The sequence below is a fragment of the Trachypithecus francoisi genome, unplaced genomic scaffold (assembly GCF_009764315.1).
Source record: "Trachypithecus francoisi isolate TF-2019V2 unplaced genomic scaffold, Tfra_2.0 Lachesis_group5, whole genome shotgun sequence".
NCBI lineage: Eukaryota > Metazoa > Chordata > Mammalia > Primates > Cercopithecidae > Trachypithecus > Trachypithecus francoisi.
In genome coordinates this window covers 86,813,180-86,828,851 of record NW_022681470.1, presented here as the reverse complement: position 1 = coordinate 86,828,851, position 15,672 = coordinate 86,813,180, and the positions used below count along the sequence as shown (strand labels likewise).

At 42.0% G+C, this 15,672-nt stretch overlaps 1 protein-coding gene across 1 annotated transcript; it reads right to left on the bottom strand.

Moving 5' to 3' along the window:
• Window positions 1–578: 578 nt before the first annotated feature.
• On the bottom strand, window positions 579–15,405 carry SH2D1B (SH2 domain containing 1B). The gene is made up of 4 exons (XM_033197373.1): window positions 15,135–15,405; window positions 5,660–5,723; window positions 4,228–4,392; window positions 579–2,618 (listed from the first exon to the last, which is right to left on the bottom strand). Exons 1-4 carry the CDS (start codon window positions 15,266–15,268, stop codon window positions 2,583–2,585), a joined length of 399 nt encoding a protein of 132 aa, XP_033053264.1. The 5' UTR covers window positions 15,269–15,405; the 3' UTR covers window positions 579–2,582.
• Window positions 15,406–15,672: the final 267 nt, after the last annotated feature.

The following is a 15,672-nucleotide window of genomic DNA, read 5'->3' as shown; positions in this document are numbered from 1 at the left end:
AAAGTACTGTAATAAAAAATGTCAAGGAACAGATAAGTTTATTTTATTTGTTTCTTTGTTTGTTTATTTATTTATTTGAGATAGGGTCTCACTCTGTCACCCAGGCTGGAGTGCCCTGACACGATCTTGGCTCACTGCAACCTCCACCTCCCGGGTTCAAGCAATTCTCCCACCTCATCCTCCTGAGTAGCTGGGATTATAGGCATGTGCCACCACACCTGGCTACGTTTTTGTATTTTTGTAGAGACGGGGTTTCACCATGTTGGCCAGCCTGATCTCGAGCTCCTGACCTCAAGTGATCCTCCCACCTAGGCCTCCCAAAGTGCTTGGATTACAGGTGTGAGCCACCACACACAGGCAGGAACAAATAACCTTTACCTTAAGAAGTTGTTGCAGAAAATGGTAAAAGGAGAAAGACTTTTTGTTCGCTTTATATGAACAGTATAACCATGATTCAGTAAATTATAGTCCCATTTGGTTTATGAGTTTTAATGCAAAAATCTTAAATGAAATATTAACTTACCAAATTCCACAGTTTATGAAAAATAATATGATATGATCAAGTTAAACAATGCAAGGATGATATGATATCAACAATTTTATTAAGGTAATTTACCTTTATAATGGAGTGAAGACAAAAGGAATGTGACTATCTCAATAGATGTAGAAAAAAATCACAATAAATGTCAAAATATTTCTGGTAAAAATTATAGGCTTTAACAAGGCTACAACAAACATCATGTTTAAATAGAGAAAATTTCTAAGCAGTCCCTGTAATACTGAGAACAGCGTAAGAATACTCACTATCATGACTATGAACTGTTTAATGTGTAGAGGAGGCCCTAACCAATCGGTAAACACAAAAAATAAATGAGCATAGGTATTGCAAGGAAAGATAATAAAACATTATTATTTATAGCTGACAAAATCATTTACGTAGAAAACACAATAGAATCAACAAGCAAACTAGTAGATCTAATGAGAGGGTTAACATTTCACCAACACCATAGGCTATTAGAAATGTAATAAAACATAAGATATCATTTACAGCAACTAGAAATAGGGATTAATCTAACAGAATATACAAGACTTTGGTTGTGAAAATTCACAACTCCATGAAAGGGCAGAAAAGATGACCCGAGAATATGATGCGGCATGTTTATGCATGGGAAAGCATCGCAAGAGTGTCAGTTCTCTCCTGTTTATAAATTTGTTGCAAGTTCATTCAAAATTCCAAAAAAGAGATTTTGAGCAATTTCACATATTTATTATAAAATGTATATGGAAGAATCAAGGTCCATGAATACCTAAGTCAGTTTTGAAAAGTAAAAGAGGACATTTGTCCTATGCACCAGACACAGGGAGTAGTAGCTGTAAATTACTGTGACCCCAGATCTCGCAATGGTCCACATTTGGGGGCTCCAGTCACAATGTCTGTTAGTCTGTTCATGTTACCTCTAAGTCTAGAGCTCCTCTCTTTAAAAACTCTGAAGATAAGTCCAGTGGGGTGAAATGAATTACTACAATTTTTTGATAGGTAAGAGAAAGGGCACAGAATTTGGTACCTTTCAAACTAACCAGGTCCTAATTCACATTTTGAACTAGCAGAAAAATTCAACAAATCAATTTCAATAAACCTTAAAAACCAGTTCAACAAACCTCCCTCAGCAATGTGCTTCCAGTCAATTTCTATGAACTAAGGCACAGCTCTGAGCAGCACAAATTTCTACACACTGTGGAAGATACAAGGGAGACCCAACTGTGCTTTGATAGCACTTAGAACCTAATTGGGAACAGAAATCACACATAGAATATTTCAGAAATCTCCACATACGTCACTGTGCAGAACCACATTGATGCTGTTGAAGTGGTCGATGCATAAGTGGAATTAAGCAAAATCAGGGAGAAAGTGTGACTGGGGCAATGCTCACCAGGAAGTTTAAGAAAGAAAGAAGAACCAGAAGGAGAGCAGCCCAGGCTGGAGGGAGAAGGGTGCATGTGTGGGTCCAGCAGGTACAGAGAAGGTGCTGATCTGTATGCATCTCCATCACTCCCAATCCCTCACCTTCACCTAACACAAGCAGGCTCAACAGAGAGACTGGGGCAATGTCTATCATCCTACCCAACCACATAGACAAAGAAACTAAGACCTGGAGATGGGAAGAAATGTGTTCAAAGTCACATAGCCTCAGGACTGGAACTCGGGGCTTCAAACTCACAGACAAGTGTGCCCTCCTCTGTATGAAGCTGCCCCTCTGACTGCATGGTCCGAAGGAGGGTGTCAACCATGATGTAGGGCGGTATCTTTAACAAGTCAAGGGGAAAAGGTTCAGGCTGTCCCATTCCAAGAAAGAAGAGTGAAACTGGAGAGGGCTTTGAAATTACTCCTAGTGTATGTCTGGAAGGCAGGGATGTGGAGAGTGACCTCTGGTGCTGGTGGGCAGAACATCTTCAGTTACACAAACAGGAGAGTCTGAATTGTCCACTAGAGTTTGGTGCTCTGGACCTATGCCTGCAGAAGTGGGTCACCAGCGAGAACTGTTACTCATCTCCTTAACTTGCTTTGTCCGGCAGCCTTATCTTCAAGGCAAGACATCCACATAATCGCTGTTACTGTTCTTTGGAGGGGAAAAAAAGCAGAAGACCAGCCATGAGACCACACCCAGAAGTCATATCAAACAACCCCACTCAAAGGAAAGAAGACCCCTCCCCAGGCACAGAGCCAATTTAATGCCACCTCAAAATTGTATCTTCAAAGGCTGGGGTACTACAGGGAGCCCTCCTAACAAAACAGGGGATCCCTTTATAAGCCAAGCCTCAGAGATTCCAGCACAACTGTCTCCATTCACCAGTGAGAAATCTGCGTCTCCCTTGGAGTGAGAACATCTGAAGCTCGTTCTAAGAAAGCAACAGGAATGGGAGGAAGAGGTTGATGGGGAAGATTTCCTCTTTGGTAGCTGAGAATTTTGGAGCCCGCTGTGTCAGCACTGACCCGGTATGGAAAGTTGGTGGAGTGAGATTCATGCCCAGGTCTTGGGGAAGATTTCTGAGGGTTCTCCTCCTGGGATTTGTGATTCTTTTCTCATTGTTGAGACAAGTACTACCACCACCCCAACCAGTCCCAGCAACTCATCTGGGTTTGCCTAAGGGCTGCAGCACAGATACATTCTTGGGTTTCTAGATCTGCCACATTTTATACTTTTTATTCCATAAATTTGTGTGGGGGGGAAGTAGCTGTGGGACTACATCTGCAGCTGGACCTATAGAAAGTGATTTTTTGTGTGTGTCCATGAGTACACACTGCCCTTCATGGGGACTGGGGGGACAGGGACACAATGGTAGGGAAGGGAGTTGTATTTTATGCTTAGTCTTGCTGGGGAGATGAGAAGCCAGCTATGGCAGCCTAAAGGGTGACTTTGCTGCAGACAGAGTAGAATGGCATGGAGTGAGCGCAGGCTCCCAGAGAACTCTCTGTCCTCTGTCCCTCTCCCTAGGGAGGACATCTGATCTCATCCCATCACCTGCCACTGATAACTGCAGTCCCTTTCACTGAGAATATAACCACACATTCCAACATGGGAAAACAGGATTAAGCCTTAAGTGTTTCTGGAAGTCTGAGTTAAATTCAAACCACATTGCAACTGATAATAAATTATTTCCTGAGAGCAGATTTCAAGGGTGTGGGTAAGGAAGAGTAGCTGCTCGTGATATAATTTGAGAGGCTTCAGCGGGGATTCTCTGCACTCAGATTTACTGACCATCTCTCATTTTCCACCGTGGCTTAATACCTTTAAAAATGTATCTGACATAATTTGACACCCAGCACTTTATAAATGAATGCTTAGCAAATATTGAGCAAAATGTAACAGTATAAGCTTTGGGGAGGGGTTGAAGGGCTAAAGTGATTTTTTCATTTGAAAACCTGCCCATTTGCCCGTTTATTCTCAAACTTGAATCGTCTGCATAAGGTCACAGAATGAATTTGAAGTCAGCTGTCTGCCCAGGAACCACTCTTGCTATCCTGGCTGCAAACACAGCAAGCTCTATGTCTGGGCCCTCAGGGACTAAAAGACACCACTTCTCAACAAAATGGAAATTGCTCTTAGTAGGATGGAGCTTTTTCGAGATAATGTCATAGAAAAGAGCATTTATCTGTATTGACTTTACAAAGGCATTGGTGGAAATACGATTAAGATTCCTTTCTGAGCCACATGTGAGAGATTTTACCATAAATGTTTCCAACTCTAATTTCAATCCTCTCCATCTCAAGCTGGGGCTGGTTCTCTTTATTGGCTTTAAAAGGTGAACCACCATCCCCTGATTTGGTTTTTCAAATTTGGAGATCAGTTCCTTTAGGCTTGGAAAGACCTGTTTTGGAGAACCTTCTGCCGTCTGCAAAAATACAAGAAAGGAGATCACTCATTATCATGCAATTGCGTGTGAAATGTGACACTTCTCAAAGCAGTCGTTTTTTCGGGGCTGCCCCTATGAGCTGAAAAACTGAAAACACGAGTGGCGGGAGCTCACACCACTTCCGGTTCACAGAAACTCTCATTTCTAAGACCAACCTCTGACTTGAGCCACTCTTAGTAAAGAGGATTTGCAGTCAAGGGATCCCAGTGCAGTCCATAGTATTGAGCGAACCCCATCCCTGGCAAGTTTATCTGGGGCAGTACTCGCAGATACACTGTGAAGGGTAACCCTACAAGAGCTTATGTCTGTACCCTACAGGCAGGCTTTGCTATCTTAGGGGACTATCGGAAGTGGACTTCTGATGGGAATGCAAAAACGCAATTAAAAAAAAAATTCCAACTGTTATTTTAAGTTCAGGGGTACATGTGCAGGATGTGCAGGTTCGTTACATAGGTAAACATGTGCTGTGGTGGTTTGCTGCACAGATCATCCCATCACCCAGGTATTAAGCCCAGCATTCACTAGCTATACTTCCTGATTCTCTCCCTCCTCCCACCCTGAGCCCTCCAACAGACCCCAGCTTGTGTTGTTCTCTGTGTGTCCATGTGTTCTTATCATTCAGCTCCCACTTACAAGTGAGAACATGCGGTATTACAAGTGAGAACATGCGGTACACAGTGGAGGAACAGTGAGGGTTATTCAAAAGTAGAACCCAGCCGGGCACGGTGGCTCACGTTTGTAATCCCAGCACTTTCGGAGGCCGAGGTGGGCAGATCACGAGGTCAGGAGATTGAGATCATCCTGTCTAACAGAGTGAAACCCCGTCTCTACTGAAAATACAAAAATTAGCTGCGGGTGATGGCGTGCGCCTGTAGTCCCAGATACCGGGTGGCTGGGGGAGTGTGGGGGCTGAGGCAGGAGAATCGCTTGACCCCGGGAGGCGGATGTTGCAGTGAGCCCAGATCGCGCCAATGCACTCCAGCCTGGGCAACAGAGTGAGACTCTGTCTAAACAAAACAACAACAAAAAAGTAGAATCCAAGCCCAGAATCTTCCTGTTTCTTCCTATTTCTTCCTATTTCTCTTCAGGGAAAAACCAGGTTAACTCGATCTGACTCTCATCTCTGCATTGTGCTTTCCTTTTTAGAATGCTTTCATACAGTCATGGCTGAGGTAAAACACATGTTCCCAGGTTCATCTCCCCCAACTTTTTTGTTGCTGTTGTTGCCGTCCTTTTTTGTTCTTACCTGTATCCTGTAATACCCATGTTTCTCTCTGAAGATTCGGTACGTGTAGACAATATTTTTAAACCTGTGGGAAAAAAATGACTGAATCATAATGTTCTATGCAAAAAAGGTAACATCTATCGTTATATTTCATATGCAATACTTTGTTAATCTTCAATCCTCCCCAAAAAAACTCTTTTTTTTTTAGACGGAGTATCACTCTGTCACCCAGGCTGGAGTGCAGTGGCGCGATCTCGGCTCGCTGCAACCTCCACCTCCCGGGTTCAAGCGATTCTCCTGCCTCAGGCTCCTGCATAGCTGGGATTACAGGCACTCACCATCATGCCCATTAGAATGGCTATTATCAAAAAAGACAAAGGATATAGAGAAAGGGAAACCCTTGTACAATGCTGATGGGAATGTAAATTAGTATAGCCATATGAAAAACAGTACGGAGGTTCCTCAAAAAATTAAAAATAGAATTACTGGCCAGGGGCGGTGGCTCACGCCTGTAATCCCAACACTTTGGGAGGCTGAGGTGGGCAGATCACGAGGTCAGGAGTTCCAGACCAGCCTGGCCAACATGGTGAAACTCCGTCTCTACTAAAAATACAAAAATTAACTGGGTGTGGTGGCATGTGCCTGTAATCCCAGCTACTCGAGAGGCTGAGGCACGAGAATCGCTTGAACCCAGGAGGTGGAGGTTGCAGTGAGCGAAGATCGTGCTACTGCACTCCAGCCTGGGCGACAGAGCAAGACTCTGTCTGAAAAAAAAATGTATATATGTATATCTATGTGTGTGTGTGTGTATATATATATAATTACTATATAACCTCACTACTGTGTATATAACTGTGTATATATCCAGTGGAAATGAATCTAGTATGTTGAAGAAATATCTGTACTCCCACTTCTATTGCAGCATTAGTCACAATAGCCAAGACATGGAATCAACCTAAGTTGATTAATAGATGAATGAAGAAAGTTACACACACACACACACACAAAATGGAATATTATTCAGCCACAGAAAAATAAAATCCTGTTACTTGCAACAACATGGATAAATCTGGAGGATGTTATCCTAAGTGAAATAAGCCAGGCACAGAAAGAAAAATACCACATGGTCTCACTCATATGTGGCATCTAACAAAAGTTGATCTCATAAAACTAAAGAGTAGAATGGTGGTTCTCAGGCACTGACAGTGAGAGGGAGAGGACTGGGTAGATATTGGTCAAAGAATACAAAATTTCAGTTAGATCTATTGTACAACATGATGACTATAGTTAATAACCATATATTCTTAGGCAGGGCACAGTGGCTCAGGCCTGTAATCCCAGCACTTTGGGAGGCCGAGGTAGGTGGATCACCTGAGGTCAGGAATTCAAGACCAGCCTGGCCAACATGGTGAAACCCTGTCTCTACTAAAAATACAAAAGTTTGCTGGGTGTGGTGGCACATGCCTGTAATCCCAGGTACTCAGGCAGCTAAGACAGGAGAATTGCTTGAACGCAGGAGGTGGAGGTTGCAGTGAGCCGAGATGGTGCCACTGCACTCCAGCCTAGGCGACAGAGTGAGACTCCATCTCAAAAAAATAAAACAAAATAATAGCCATATATCATATTTTTGAAAAATGCTGAGAGGAGATTTTAAGTTTTCTCACTACAAAAATGATAACTTGATGAGGTAATGCATATGTTAATTAGCTAGATTTAGTCATTCCATGACGTATATGTATTTTAAAACACCACATTGCACACAATAAGTACATGCAATTTTATCTATCAAATAAAATAAAATGAATTAGATTGTATAATTTAAATATGTACAGTTTATTTTACTTGAAGTAGACGTTAGTTAAGTCTTTGAAAATAAAAAAGTAAAATCTGCTGTTGAGCCTCAATAAAAAAAGAAAAGAAAATACATGGATGGCAAATAAGCACTCGTAAAAATACTCAGTATCATTAGTCATTAGTGAAATGCAAATTCAACTCACAATGAGATATCACTACACACTTACTAATACAGTTAAAATGTAAAAGACTGACTGTTCCACATGTTGGTAAGGATGTGGAGCAATCAGAACTCATGTAATGCCCATAGGAATGGTGAGATAGCATGATCACTTTGCAAAACAGTTTGGCAGTTTCTTAAAAAAAGATAAGCCTCCACAGAACACACAACTTAGCTGTTCTAATCCTGATTATTTACCCAGGAGAAATGAAAGCTTATGCCCACACAAGGACTTAGTCACAAATATTCATAGCAACTTTAGTTGTAATAGTTATAAATGAGTAAGTAATCTGGGATGCATCCCTATAATGGAGCACTATTCAGCAATGCAAAAGGATGAACTATTGATGTATGCAACAACATAGATGGATCTCAAAATAATTATTCCAAATAAAAGAAGTCAGACAAAAACGACTATATACTCTATGATTTGATTTATATTAAATTCTGGAGAAATACACATTAATATATAGTGCCAGAAAGCCCATTGCGGTGGCCTGGAGTCTGGGCATAGGTGGGAGGTATGGTAACGAGAAATTACAAAGGGGTGTAAGGGAAGTTTTGGAGGTGATAGAGTCTCGCTCTGTCGCCCAGGCTGGAGTGCAGTGGCCGGATCTCAGCTCACTGCAAGCTCCACCTCGCGGGTTTAGGCCATTCTCCTGCCTCAGCCTCCCGAGTAGCTGGGACTACAGGCGCTCGCCACCTTGCCCGGCTAGTTTTTTGTATTTTTTAGTAGAGACGGGGTTTCACCAGGTTAGCCAGGATGGTCTTGATCTCCTGACCTTGTGATCCGCCCGTCTTGGCCTCCCAAAGTGCTAGGATTACAGGCTTGAGCCACTGCGCCCGGCCTGGTCGTGTTAGTTTCATAGGTGTACATACATGTGTCAAAATCCATCAGATTGTACACTTTTTATTTTATGTCAATGATACCTCAATAAAACTGTAAGATATATTCATGGCATTAAAAGGTAGATGAATATAATTTATCTTTCCAATATGTAAACTAAATTTTAATTCCTTATACACATACGCTTTTGGTGTTTTCATGATTGGTTTTTGGCATCAGATAGAAAAAGTCCTATTTTTGCAGTTATATTCTCAAGAAATATGTGGTGTCTTGATTCTCAGTGTGAGACTGATACCCAGTGGACCCTACCTTTTTGTTTATTCTATGGAAATCATTGTCATCATTTATGAGAAATACACTGGGCTTATAAAAATCATTTAAAAATCTTAGGCATTAATTTCTCAGTTGAGGTTCGAAAAGGCTGGAATACAGGGCCTCTAAGTTTTCCCATATCTTTGAATTGTTTTACTCTATCTATTTAGCTTTCAAGCTGTGCAAGGATCTCTGAGCCCTTGCTCAGTGCATGAACAGTCCACAGATTAGCATAGTCTCATGTTGTGGCCATTGTTGTGGGGAAAGTTGTTTGTGTTCGAGTTTTTATTTTAACTAACCTTCAAAGGATCAGTTGAAGGAAACGGAATCAACTGCACCCTATAATATCAACAATGTGTTCTGCATTTTTCCGTGCCATGATGCAAGTGGGGAACCCAAGTCAATAAAAAAAATATTTTAAGAATTTTGACCTCTGGCCTTATCACGGCTCCTGATCTCAGTGTACGTTGGTGCAACCTTTTGTGGTACTAATTTGTCAGTGTGCTTGAAGATTTCTAAACATCTAGGATTTTATCCTAACTAGAGAGTGAGGCAAACTTTCACAGATGTAAGTACAAAAATGTTAATCATTCCAAATTACATTGAGTCCACTGGACTAAATTGGAAATGAAAATTGAAAATAACCTAATGTATGATATGTATACATTATGATATTTCAAATCAATAAAATACTAAGCAGTCATAAAGGGATGACCTGCTTTCTTTGATGGGGAAGGATACCTACAATTATGGAAAAAACAGGTTGCAAGCGATCATGTATAATGAACCATTTATGTACACTTATTGGCTTATAGATGCAAAGAGAAAAGCCTGGAGAGATGTATGCCAAAATATTAAAAATGGTGATTTCAGAGTGGTGAGACTGATACAATTTCTGTTTTGTTTTTTATACCTTTCTCTATATTTGATTTTTCTAAAATGAACTTTCATTAGCTTGATAAACCACCACAACAAAATGGATCATTTGTTTTCTTTCTGTTCTCTACAATCCTTCCAAAAGTCTCAGAATCTGAGACCCATAAGTGACTCTCAAGGCAATAGATAGACATTGCCATTATTCTTCTTAATGAGAGCACACAGTAGTTTAGGGCTCAGGTCTTCCTCACCTGCAGCCTTCCTATGGCTTTGCAACATCTTCCTTTTCTTCACACTTACAGATGAACCCTCTGTGCCTCCTAATACCTACTCCATTTAATTCTACTGATGATAAAGGCCGACTTAGTTTAGACACTCACAAAGTCACACTACACAGACAAATTTTATACACTGGAGTTTTCTAGACACTCTATTGTATTGTAAGATCAGAAAACATTTCCTGTCCACAGTTACCACATAGCTTTCTGGTTAGTGATATATGCTCCTATGCCAGCTCTCTCTGTGACTTCCTTCCTTTATTTCTAACCTTCCTCACAGTATTTTCATCACTAGATATTTAGCTTTGTGAAAGTGCTAAAGTATCGGGGGAACCAGCCCCCAATATTTCAATGTAGGTTCTTTTCTATTTTCCCTAAGTGTCGGCCTGTCTGAGAAATAAAGGAAAAGAGTGGAAAAGAGTACAAAAGAGAGAAATTTTAAAGCTGGGTGTGGGAGACCCATTTTAATGCAGCAGAGAAGAAGGGGACACTGCATATCAGAGTCCACTCCCAAGCCCTAGGTCCTAGGTCCCCTGCTTGGGCATTTTATAACACAGATACTAGGTGAATACCTGAAACATATTTCAGTGAAGCTGGGGACATTGGTAAGAGACGGAATGTAATAATGTGTTAGCAATTTGGCCCTAGGCAAGTTATTAAACAAGAAGTTACAGTTTATTTTCTCACAAAGTAGTGATCATGTCACCTACTGCAAAGGGATTGCAAAGGACAAATAAGATAATGCATGTACCATGCTTAGCAAAATGTTTGGCTCATAGAAAACACCTACATGGTAACTTTTTTTCTGTGTCAGTGAAGACAAGCAGGCTAACACTTGTATCATAATAGTAATTCTTGCTTTGCTTGCAAAGGTTTGTATCTTGAAGCATGAATGGTTGATGCGACCTCTTCAGAGAAACCTTTCCTGTACCCAACGGAAAGCACCCGCTGTGTCTCTCCCTGTCATATGACTCTGTTTCATTTTCATCATATTTTCTCCTCTTACTGAAATGAACTTCATGAGGGCAGAAACATTGCCAGTAGTATTTATCACTGTATTACCAGTGCTCAGGACCACGCATGGAACATAATAAGTGCTCAATATATGCTTGTTGAATGAATGAAGGTTCCACTCATTCTCCTAAAGTCTCAGCTCCAATATCTGGTTCTCCCCTTTTTGCTGTCAGCTCTGCAGTGCCCTAATGATAGTCCAATTATCACAATTATCATGTGCATCACAGTGTCTGTTTACTTCTTTATTTTCCCCACTAGGCTCTGAGCTGTGTTGAAGGCATCAACCGAGTGTCTAGCACACTGACGTATGAGAGAATTCAAATATCTGTTGAACAACTAGAATTTAATAGTCCATACTTATCTGTGTGATAATAAGTTTTTACAAGGCCCTATGAGGAGGTAGCTTCAGCGGTCACTTGACCTGAGCCTTAAGCCTGAGGGTGAATGAAATTTTGTTTGCCTTTCAGTGACATGCTTAGGAAGGCGGGTGAGACCTGATTATGTGCGGGGCTTAACAAATATTTATTTTTGCCTCTCCACTTGATTTATTTTCATTTTTTAGCATTTCTTTTCTTTTTTCTTTTTTCTTTTTCTTTTTTTTTTTTTTTTTTTTTTGAGATGGAGTCTCGCTCTGTAACCCAGCTGGAGTGCAATGATGCGATCTTGGCTCACTGCAACCTCCACCTCCTGGGTTCAAGCAATTCTCCTGCCTCAGCCTCCTGAGTAGCTGGGACTACAGGCTTGTGCCACCACACCCAGATAATTTTTGTATTTTTAGTAGAGACAGAGTTTCACCATGTTGGCCAGGATGGTCTCGATCTCTTGACCTGGTGATCCGCCCACCTCAGCCTCCCAAAGTACTGGGAATACAGGTGTGAGCCACCACGCCTGGCCCATTTTTTAGCATTTCTTAGTGACCTTTGCTTTAGATGAATACGCAAGATGGGCTGATGCACCACAGAACAGCTGAGAATAAATATCAATTTTCAAAGAGAATCCCAATATAGGCTGGGTGCAGTGGCTCATGTCTGTAATCCCAGAACTTTGGGAGACTGAGGTGGGTGGATCACTGGAGCCCAGGAGCTCAAAATCAGCCTGGGCAACATAGCGAGACCTCATGTCTACAAAAAATTTAAACATTAACCAGGCATGGTAGTGTGCACCTGTAGTCCCAGACACTCAGGGGGTCTGATACAGGAGACTCTCTTGAACTCAGAAGGTTGAGGTTGCAGTGAGCCATGATCACACCAGTGCACTCCAGCCTGGGAGTTGGAGTGAGACACTGTCTAAAAAGAATAAAGAAGGAAGGAAGGAAGGAAGGAAGGAAGGAAGGAAGGAAGGAAGGAAGAAAGAAAGAGAAAGAAGAGGAGAAGAGAAGAGAAGAGAAGAGAAAAGAAAAGAAAAGAAAAGAAAAGAGAAAAGAGAATCCCAATATTGATCATATACCCTGAGATCCTGTCCAAGGTCTGTCCTTGCACCTTCTTTTTTCCCTTCCCACTGCTTGCCCCAGCACAATTAGCTGTTCACCATCTCCCGTCCAGAGGCACAACAGTTTCCATTGCCATCATTTCCCAGCTTCATTGACTTCTCCATATCAGATTGAAGTTCCTAAATTCACCAGTCTTGTCACTTCCCTGCTCAGAAATCATCCATGTTTCCCTGCTATCTATAGAACCATTCTTTTAAAACTCCGTGATCTTATCCCACCCTCCTTTTCCAAAAGCTGGTTTCCAAACTACATTTTAGGAACCTTGTATGTAAATCCTTTAAAATAGCCTACTTCTAGACTCCTGTTCCTACCTCCTCCCCTTCCTAAAATGCCCTCCATCCTATTTACATGTAATCAGATCTTATCCACTCTGTTTATTTTATTTGAGATGTAGAGTCTCTCTCTGTCTCACAGGCAATGGCGCGATCTCAGCTCACTGCAACCTCTGCCTCCTGGGTTCAAGTGATTCTCATGCCTCAGCCTCCCAAGTAACTGGGATACAGGTACACCCACCATGCCTGGCTAATTTTTGTATTTTTAGTAGATGGGGGTTTCATTATGTTGACTAAGCTGGTCTCGAACTCCTGACCTCAGTGATCTGCCCACCTCAGCCTCCCAAATTGCTAGGATTAGAGGCATGAGCCACTGTGCCTTGCCAATATATATTTTTCTTTAAATGGTACTGTGGATATAGGTATGAGAGAAATAGCCTGTATCTCCAGTACCATTTAAAGAAAGAAATATGTCCCTATGTATTCTATTAGTAATGACAATCACTTTTGTCTATAATCAGACTTCTGAGCCTATTCCAAGGCCCATTTGCGTACTTCATTGTAAAATCCAGTTTTAGCAAAGAACCCTACTATGTCAGTTTGGCAAGGACTCCTCCCTCACCCTAGCTATCTGATCACTGTCAGATTCTGATCAGATTCCTCATCATCCACCATCCCCCAGGCAACATCTGATCACCCTGGCCTGTCTTCAGTTACAGTTCTGTTAGGCTGGCTTAGCCAGAATCCACTTTACCCCTGATGTTTCCTCTGAGTAATTTTCTATCTACTGACAGCCACACTGCTCCTTGGCCATAAATTCCCACTTCCCCATGCTGGATTCAGAGTTGAGTCCAATCTATCTTCTGCACCGCAAGAGCTCATTGCAGTGGTCACTGTACCTTTGTGATGATCCTGAATAAAGTCCTCCCAACCATTATTTAACAAGTGACATTGAGCAATTTTTTTCTTTAAAAAGAGACACTTGGATTTTAATTTCTGTTACAGGTATAATAAAAGGTTCAGTGGTCCCTACTTTACAAAGAGGAACATACATACAGATAGGAGGTTTCTAGTGATTTCTGTTCAGGATTGCTTTCTAAACTGGGCATAAACAAGTTCCTTCACCTGGGTCTCTTTGATACTGTGGTCTGGAATTTTTTTTTCTTTATCTTTTCTCTTTTTGAGATGGAGTTTTGCTTTTGTTGCCCAGGCTGGAGTGCAATGGCGCGATCTCAGCTCACTGCAACCTCCGCCACTCGGGTTCAAGCGATTCTCCTGCTTCAGCCTCCCAAATAGCTGGTATTACAGGCATGCACCACCATACCTGGCTAATTTTGTATTTTTAGTAGAGACGGGGTTTCTCCATGTTGGTCAGGCTGGTCTCCAACTTTCAACCTCAGGTAATTCATCCGCCTCCGCTTCCCTAAGTGCTGGGATTACAGGAGTGAGACGCTACACCCAGCCACTCTTTTTACTTTTTTTGGGACAGAGTCTCCCTCTGTTGCCCAGGCTGGAGTGCAGTGGTGCAATTTCAGCTCACTGCAGCCTCTGCCTCCTGGGATCAAGTGATTCTCCTGCCTCAGCCTCTCAAGTAGCTAGTATTACAGGCACACGCCACAACACCAGCTTAATTTTTGTATTTTTGGTAGAGATGGGGTTTTGCCATGTTGGCCAGGCTGGTCTTGAACTCCTGACCTCAAGTGATTCACCTGCCTCAGCCTCCTAAAGTTTTGGGATTACAGGCATGAGCCACCACACTCAGCCTGGAATTTCATATTTAACTTAGACTCTGGAAATTCCAAATGAGTTTTAACACAAACAAATTATTTGAGAAATTCAGGTCTCTGTTTCTTTACTTATGAAATGGTGACTGCTTATGCTTGCCTTGATAGACTACAAGGATGAAAGGAAATGACGAATATTGAAGTCCTTTACAAATCTGACAAAATGTGAAATATGATTGTATTTATAGTTTAAGTATTGCAAGTGGATGCTGTGGAATAAGTATTCCTTCAGATTGAAACTTCTTAAAGAACCCCTAGCCTTTTCCATACCAAATAAACAGATCTCTGGAGGATAGGACCTCTGATATTTATACCTTTTCTCCATCCCCCCGTACCCCTATACTTCCTGCAGCCCTTCCCTTCACCACCACCATATCCCTCCTGCTGCTGTTGAGTCTGCTTGCAGGGCCTTTACACTAGGGAGAGCAGGCAGACGGAGGAGCATGGACGGATACATTCCTGTCCTGGCAGTGTCCATTATTTCTCACTCTACTCATTGAGACTCCAAAGTCAGAGTGAAATATTGAGGGATATGAATTCCTGTACTGTGTGGCAGCCATTGCCACATTCAACATACAATGTCAGATGTGTGCAAAATGAGGCTACTCACGAGACACAGAGGCACAGGACTCCTGGTATCGACTCGCTGTCTCTTAACAGAAAGTTGCCATCCACCCCTTCCTTGAGCAGCAAGGTCTCACAGTCTTGCTTGGTCAGACGTCCGTGGTAGTAAGGCAGATCCATGGAGAACCCTCTTGTATCCCAAGTAGCCCTGTTGGCCTGAAATTCACCCCCAAGTCAAGGGACAGCTCTGAGGAGAGATGTGCAAGCACCTGTACCTACTGTGGAAATACCTCTTCCTCTAGTGGTCTGTGGGACTCAGCCAGCTTCACAAGATTCAGGAAATTAGGAGGGCGGAGTTATAAAATGACCAACACTTTTCACCCTCTAAATGGCCCACATGTGACTTGCAGAAGTGGGTAAAGCACATTTAAACACACAGTGGAATCAGTGACGCTCATGGCTAGGGAGGCAATGCTGAAGTCAAGCTTCCTGGAACTGTGTTGAAGCCTTGTATGTTACCATGGACTATTATCACCTCTCTGACTACTGGTATCCCTTCCAGGAAGCACACCACTGCTTTTGCT

Excerpts from the sequence above, each read along its gene's own strand:
- SH2D1B (XM_033197373.1), bottom strand. The coding sequence starts at position 15,268 with ATGGATCTGCCTTACTACCACGGACGTCTGACCAAGCAAGACTGTGAG. Across the intron at positions 5,724-15,134 it reads GTCCTGTGCCTCTGTGTCTC|GTTTAAAAATATTGTCTACA; the intron begins GTGAGTAGCCTC and ends TTTTTCCCACAG. Across the intron at positions 2,619-4,227 it reads TAGAGTTGGAAACATTTATG|AACAGTAACAGCGATTATGT; the intron begins GTAAAATCTCTC and ends TCCCCTCCAAAG.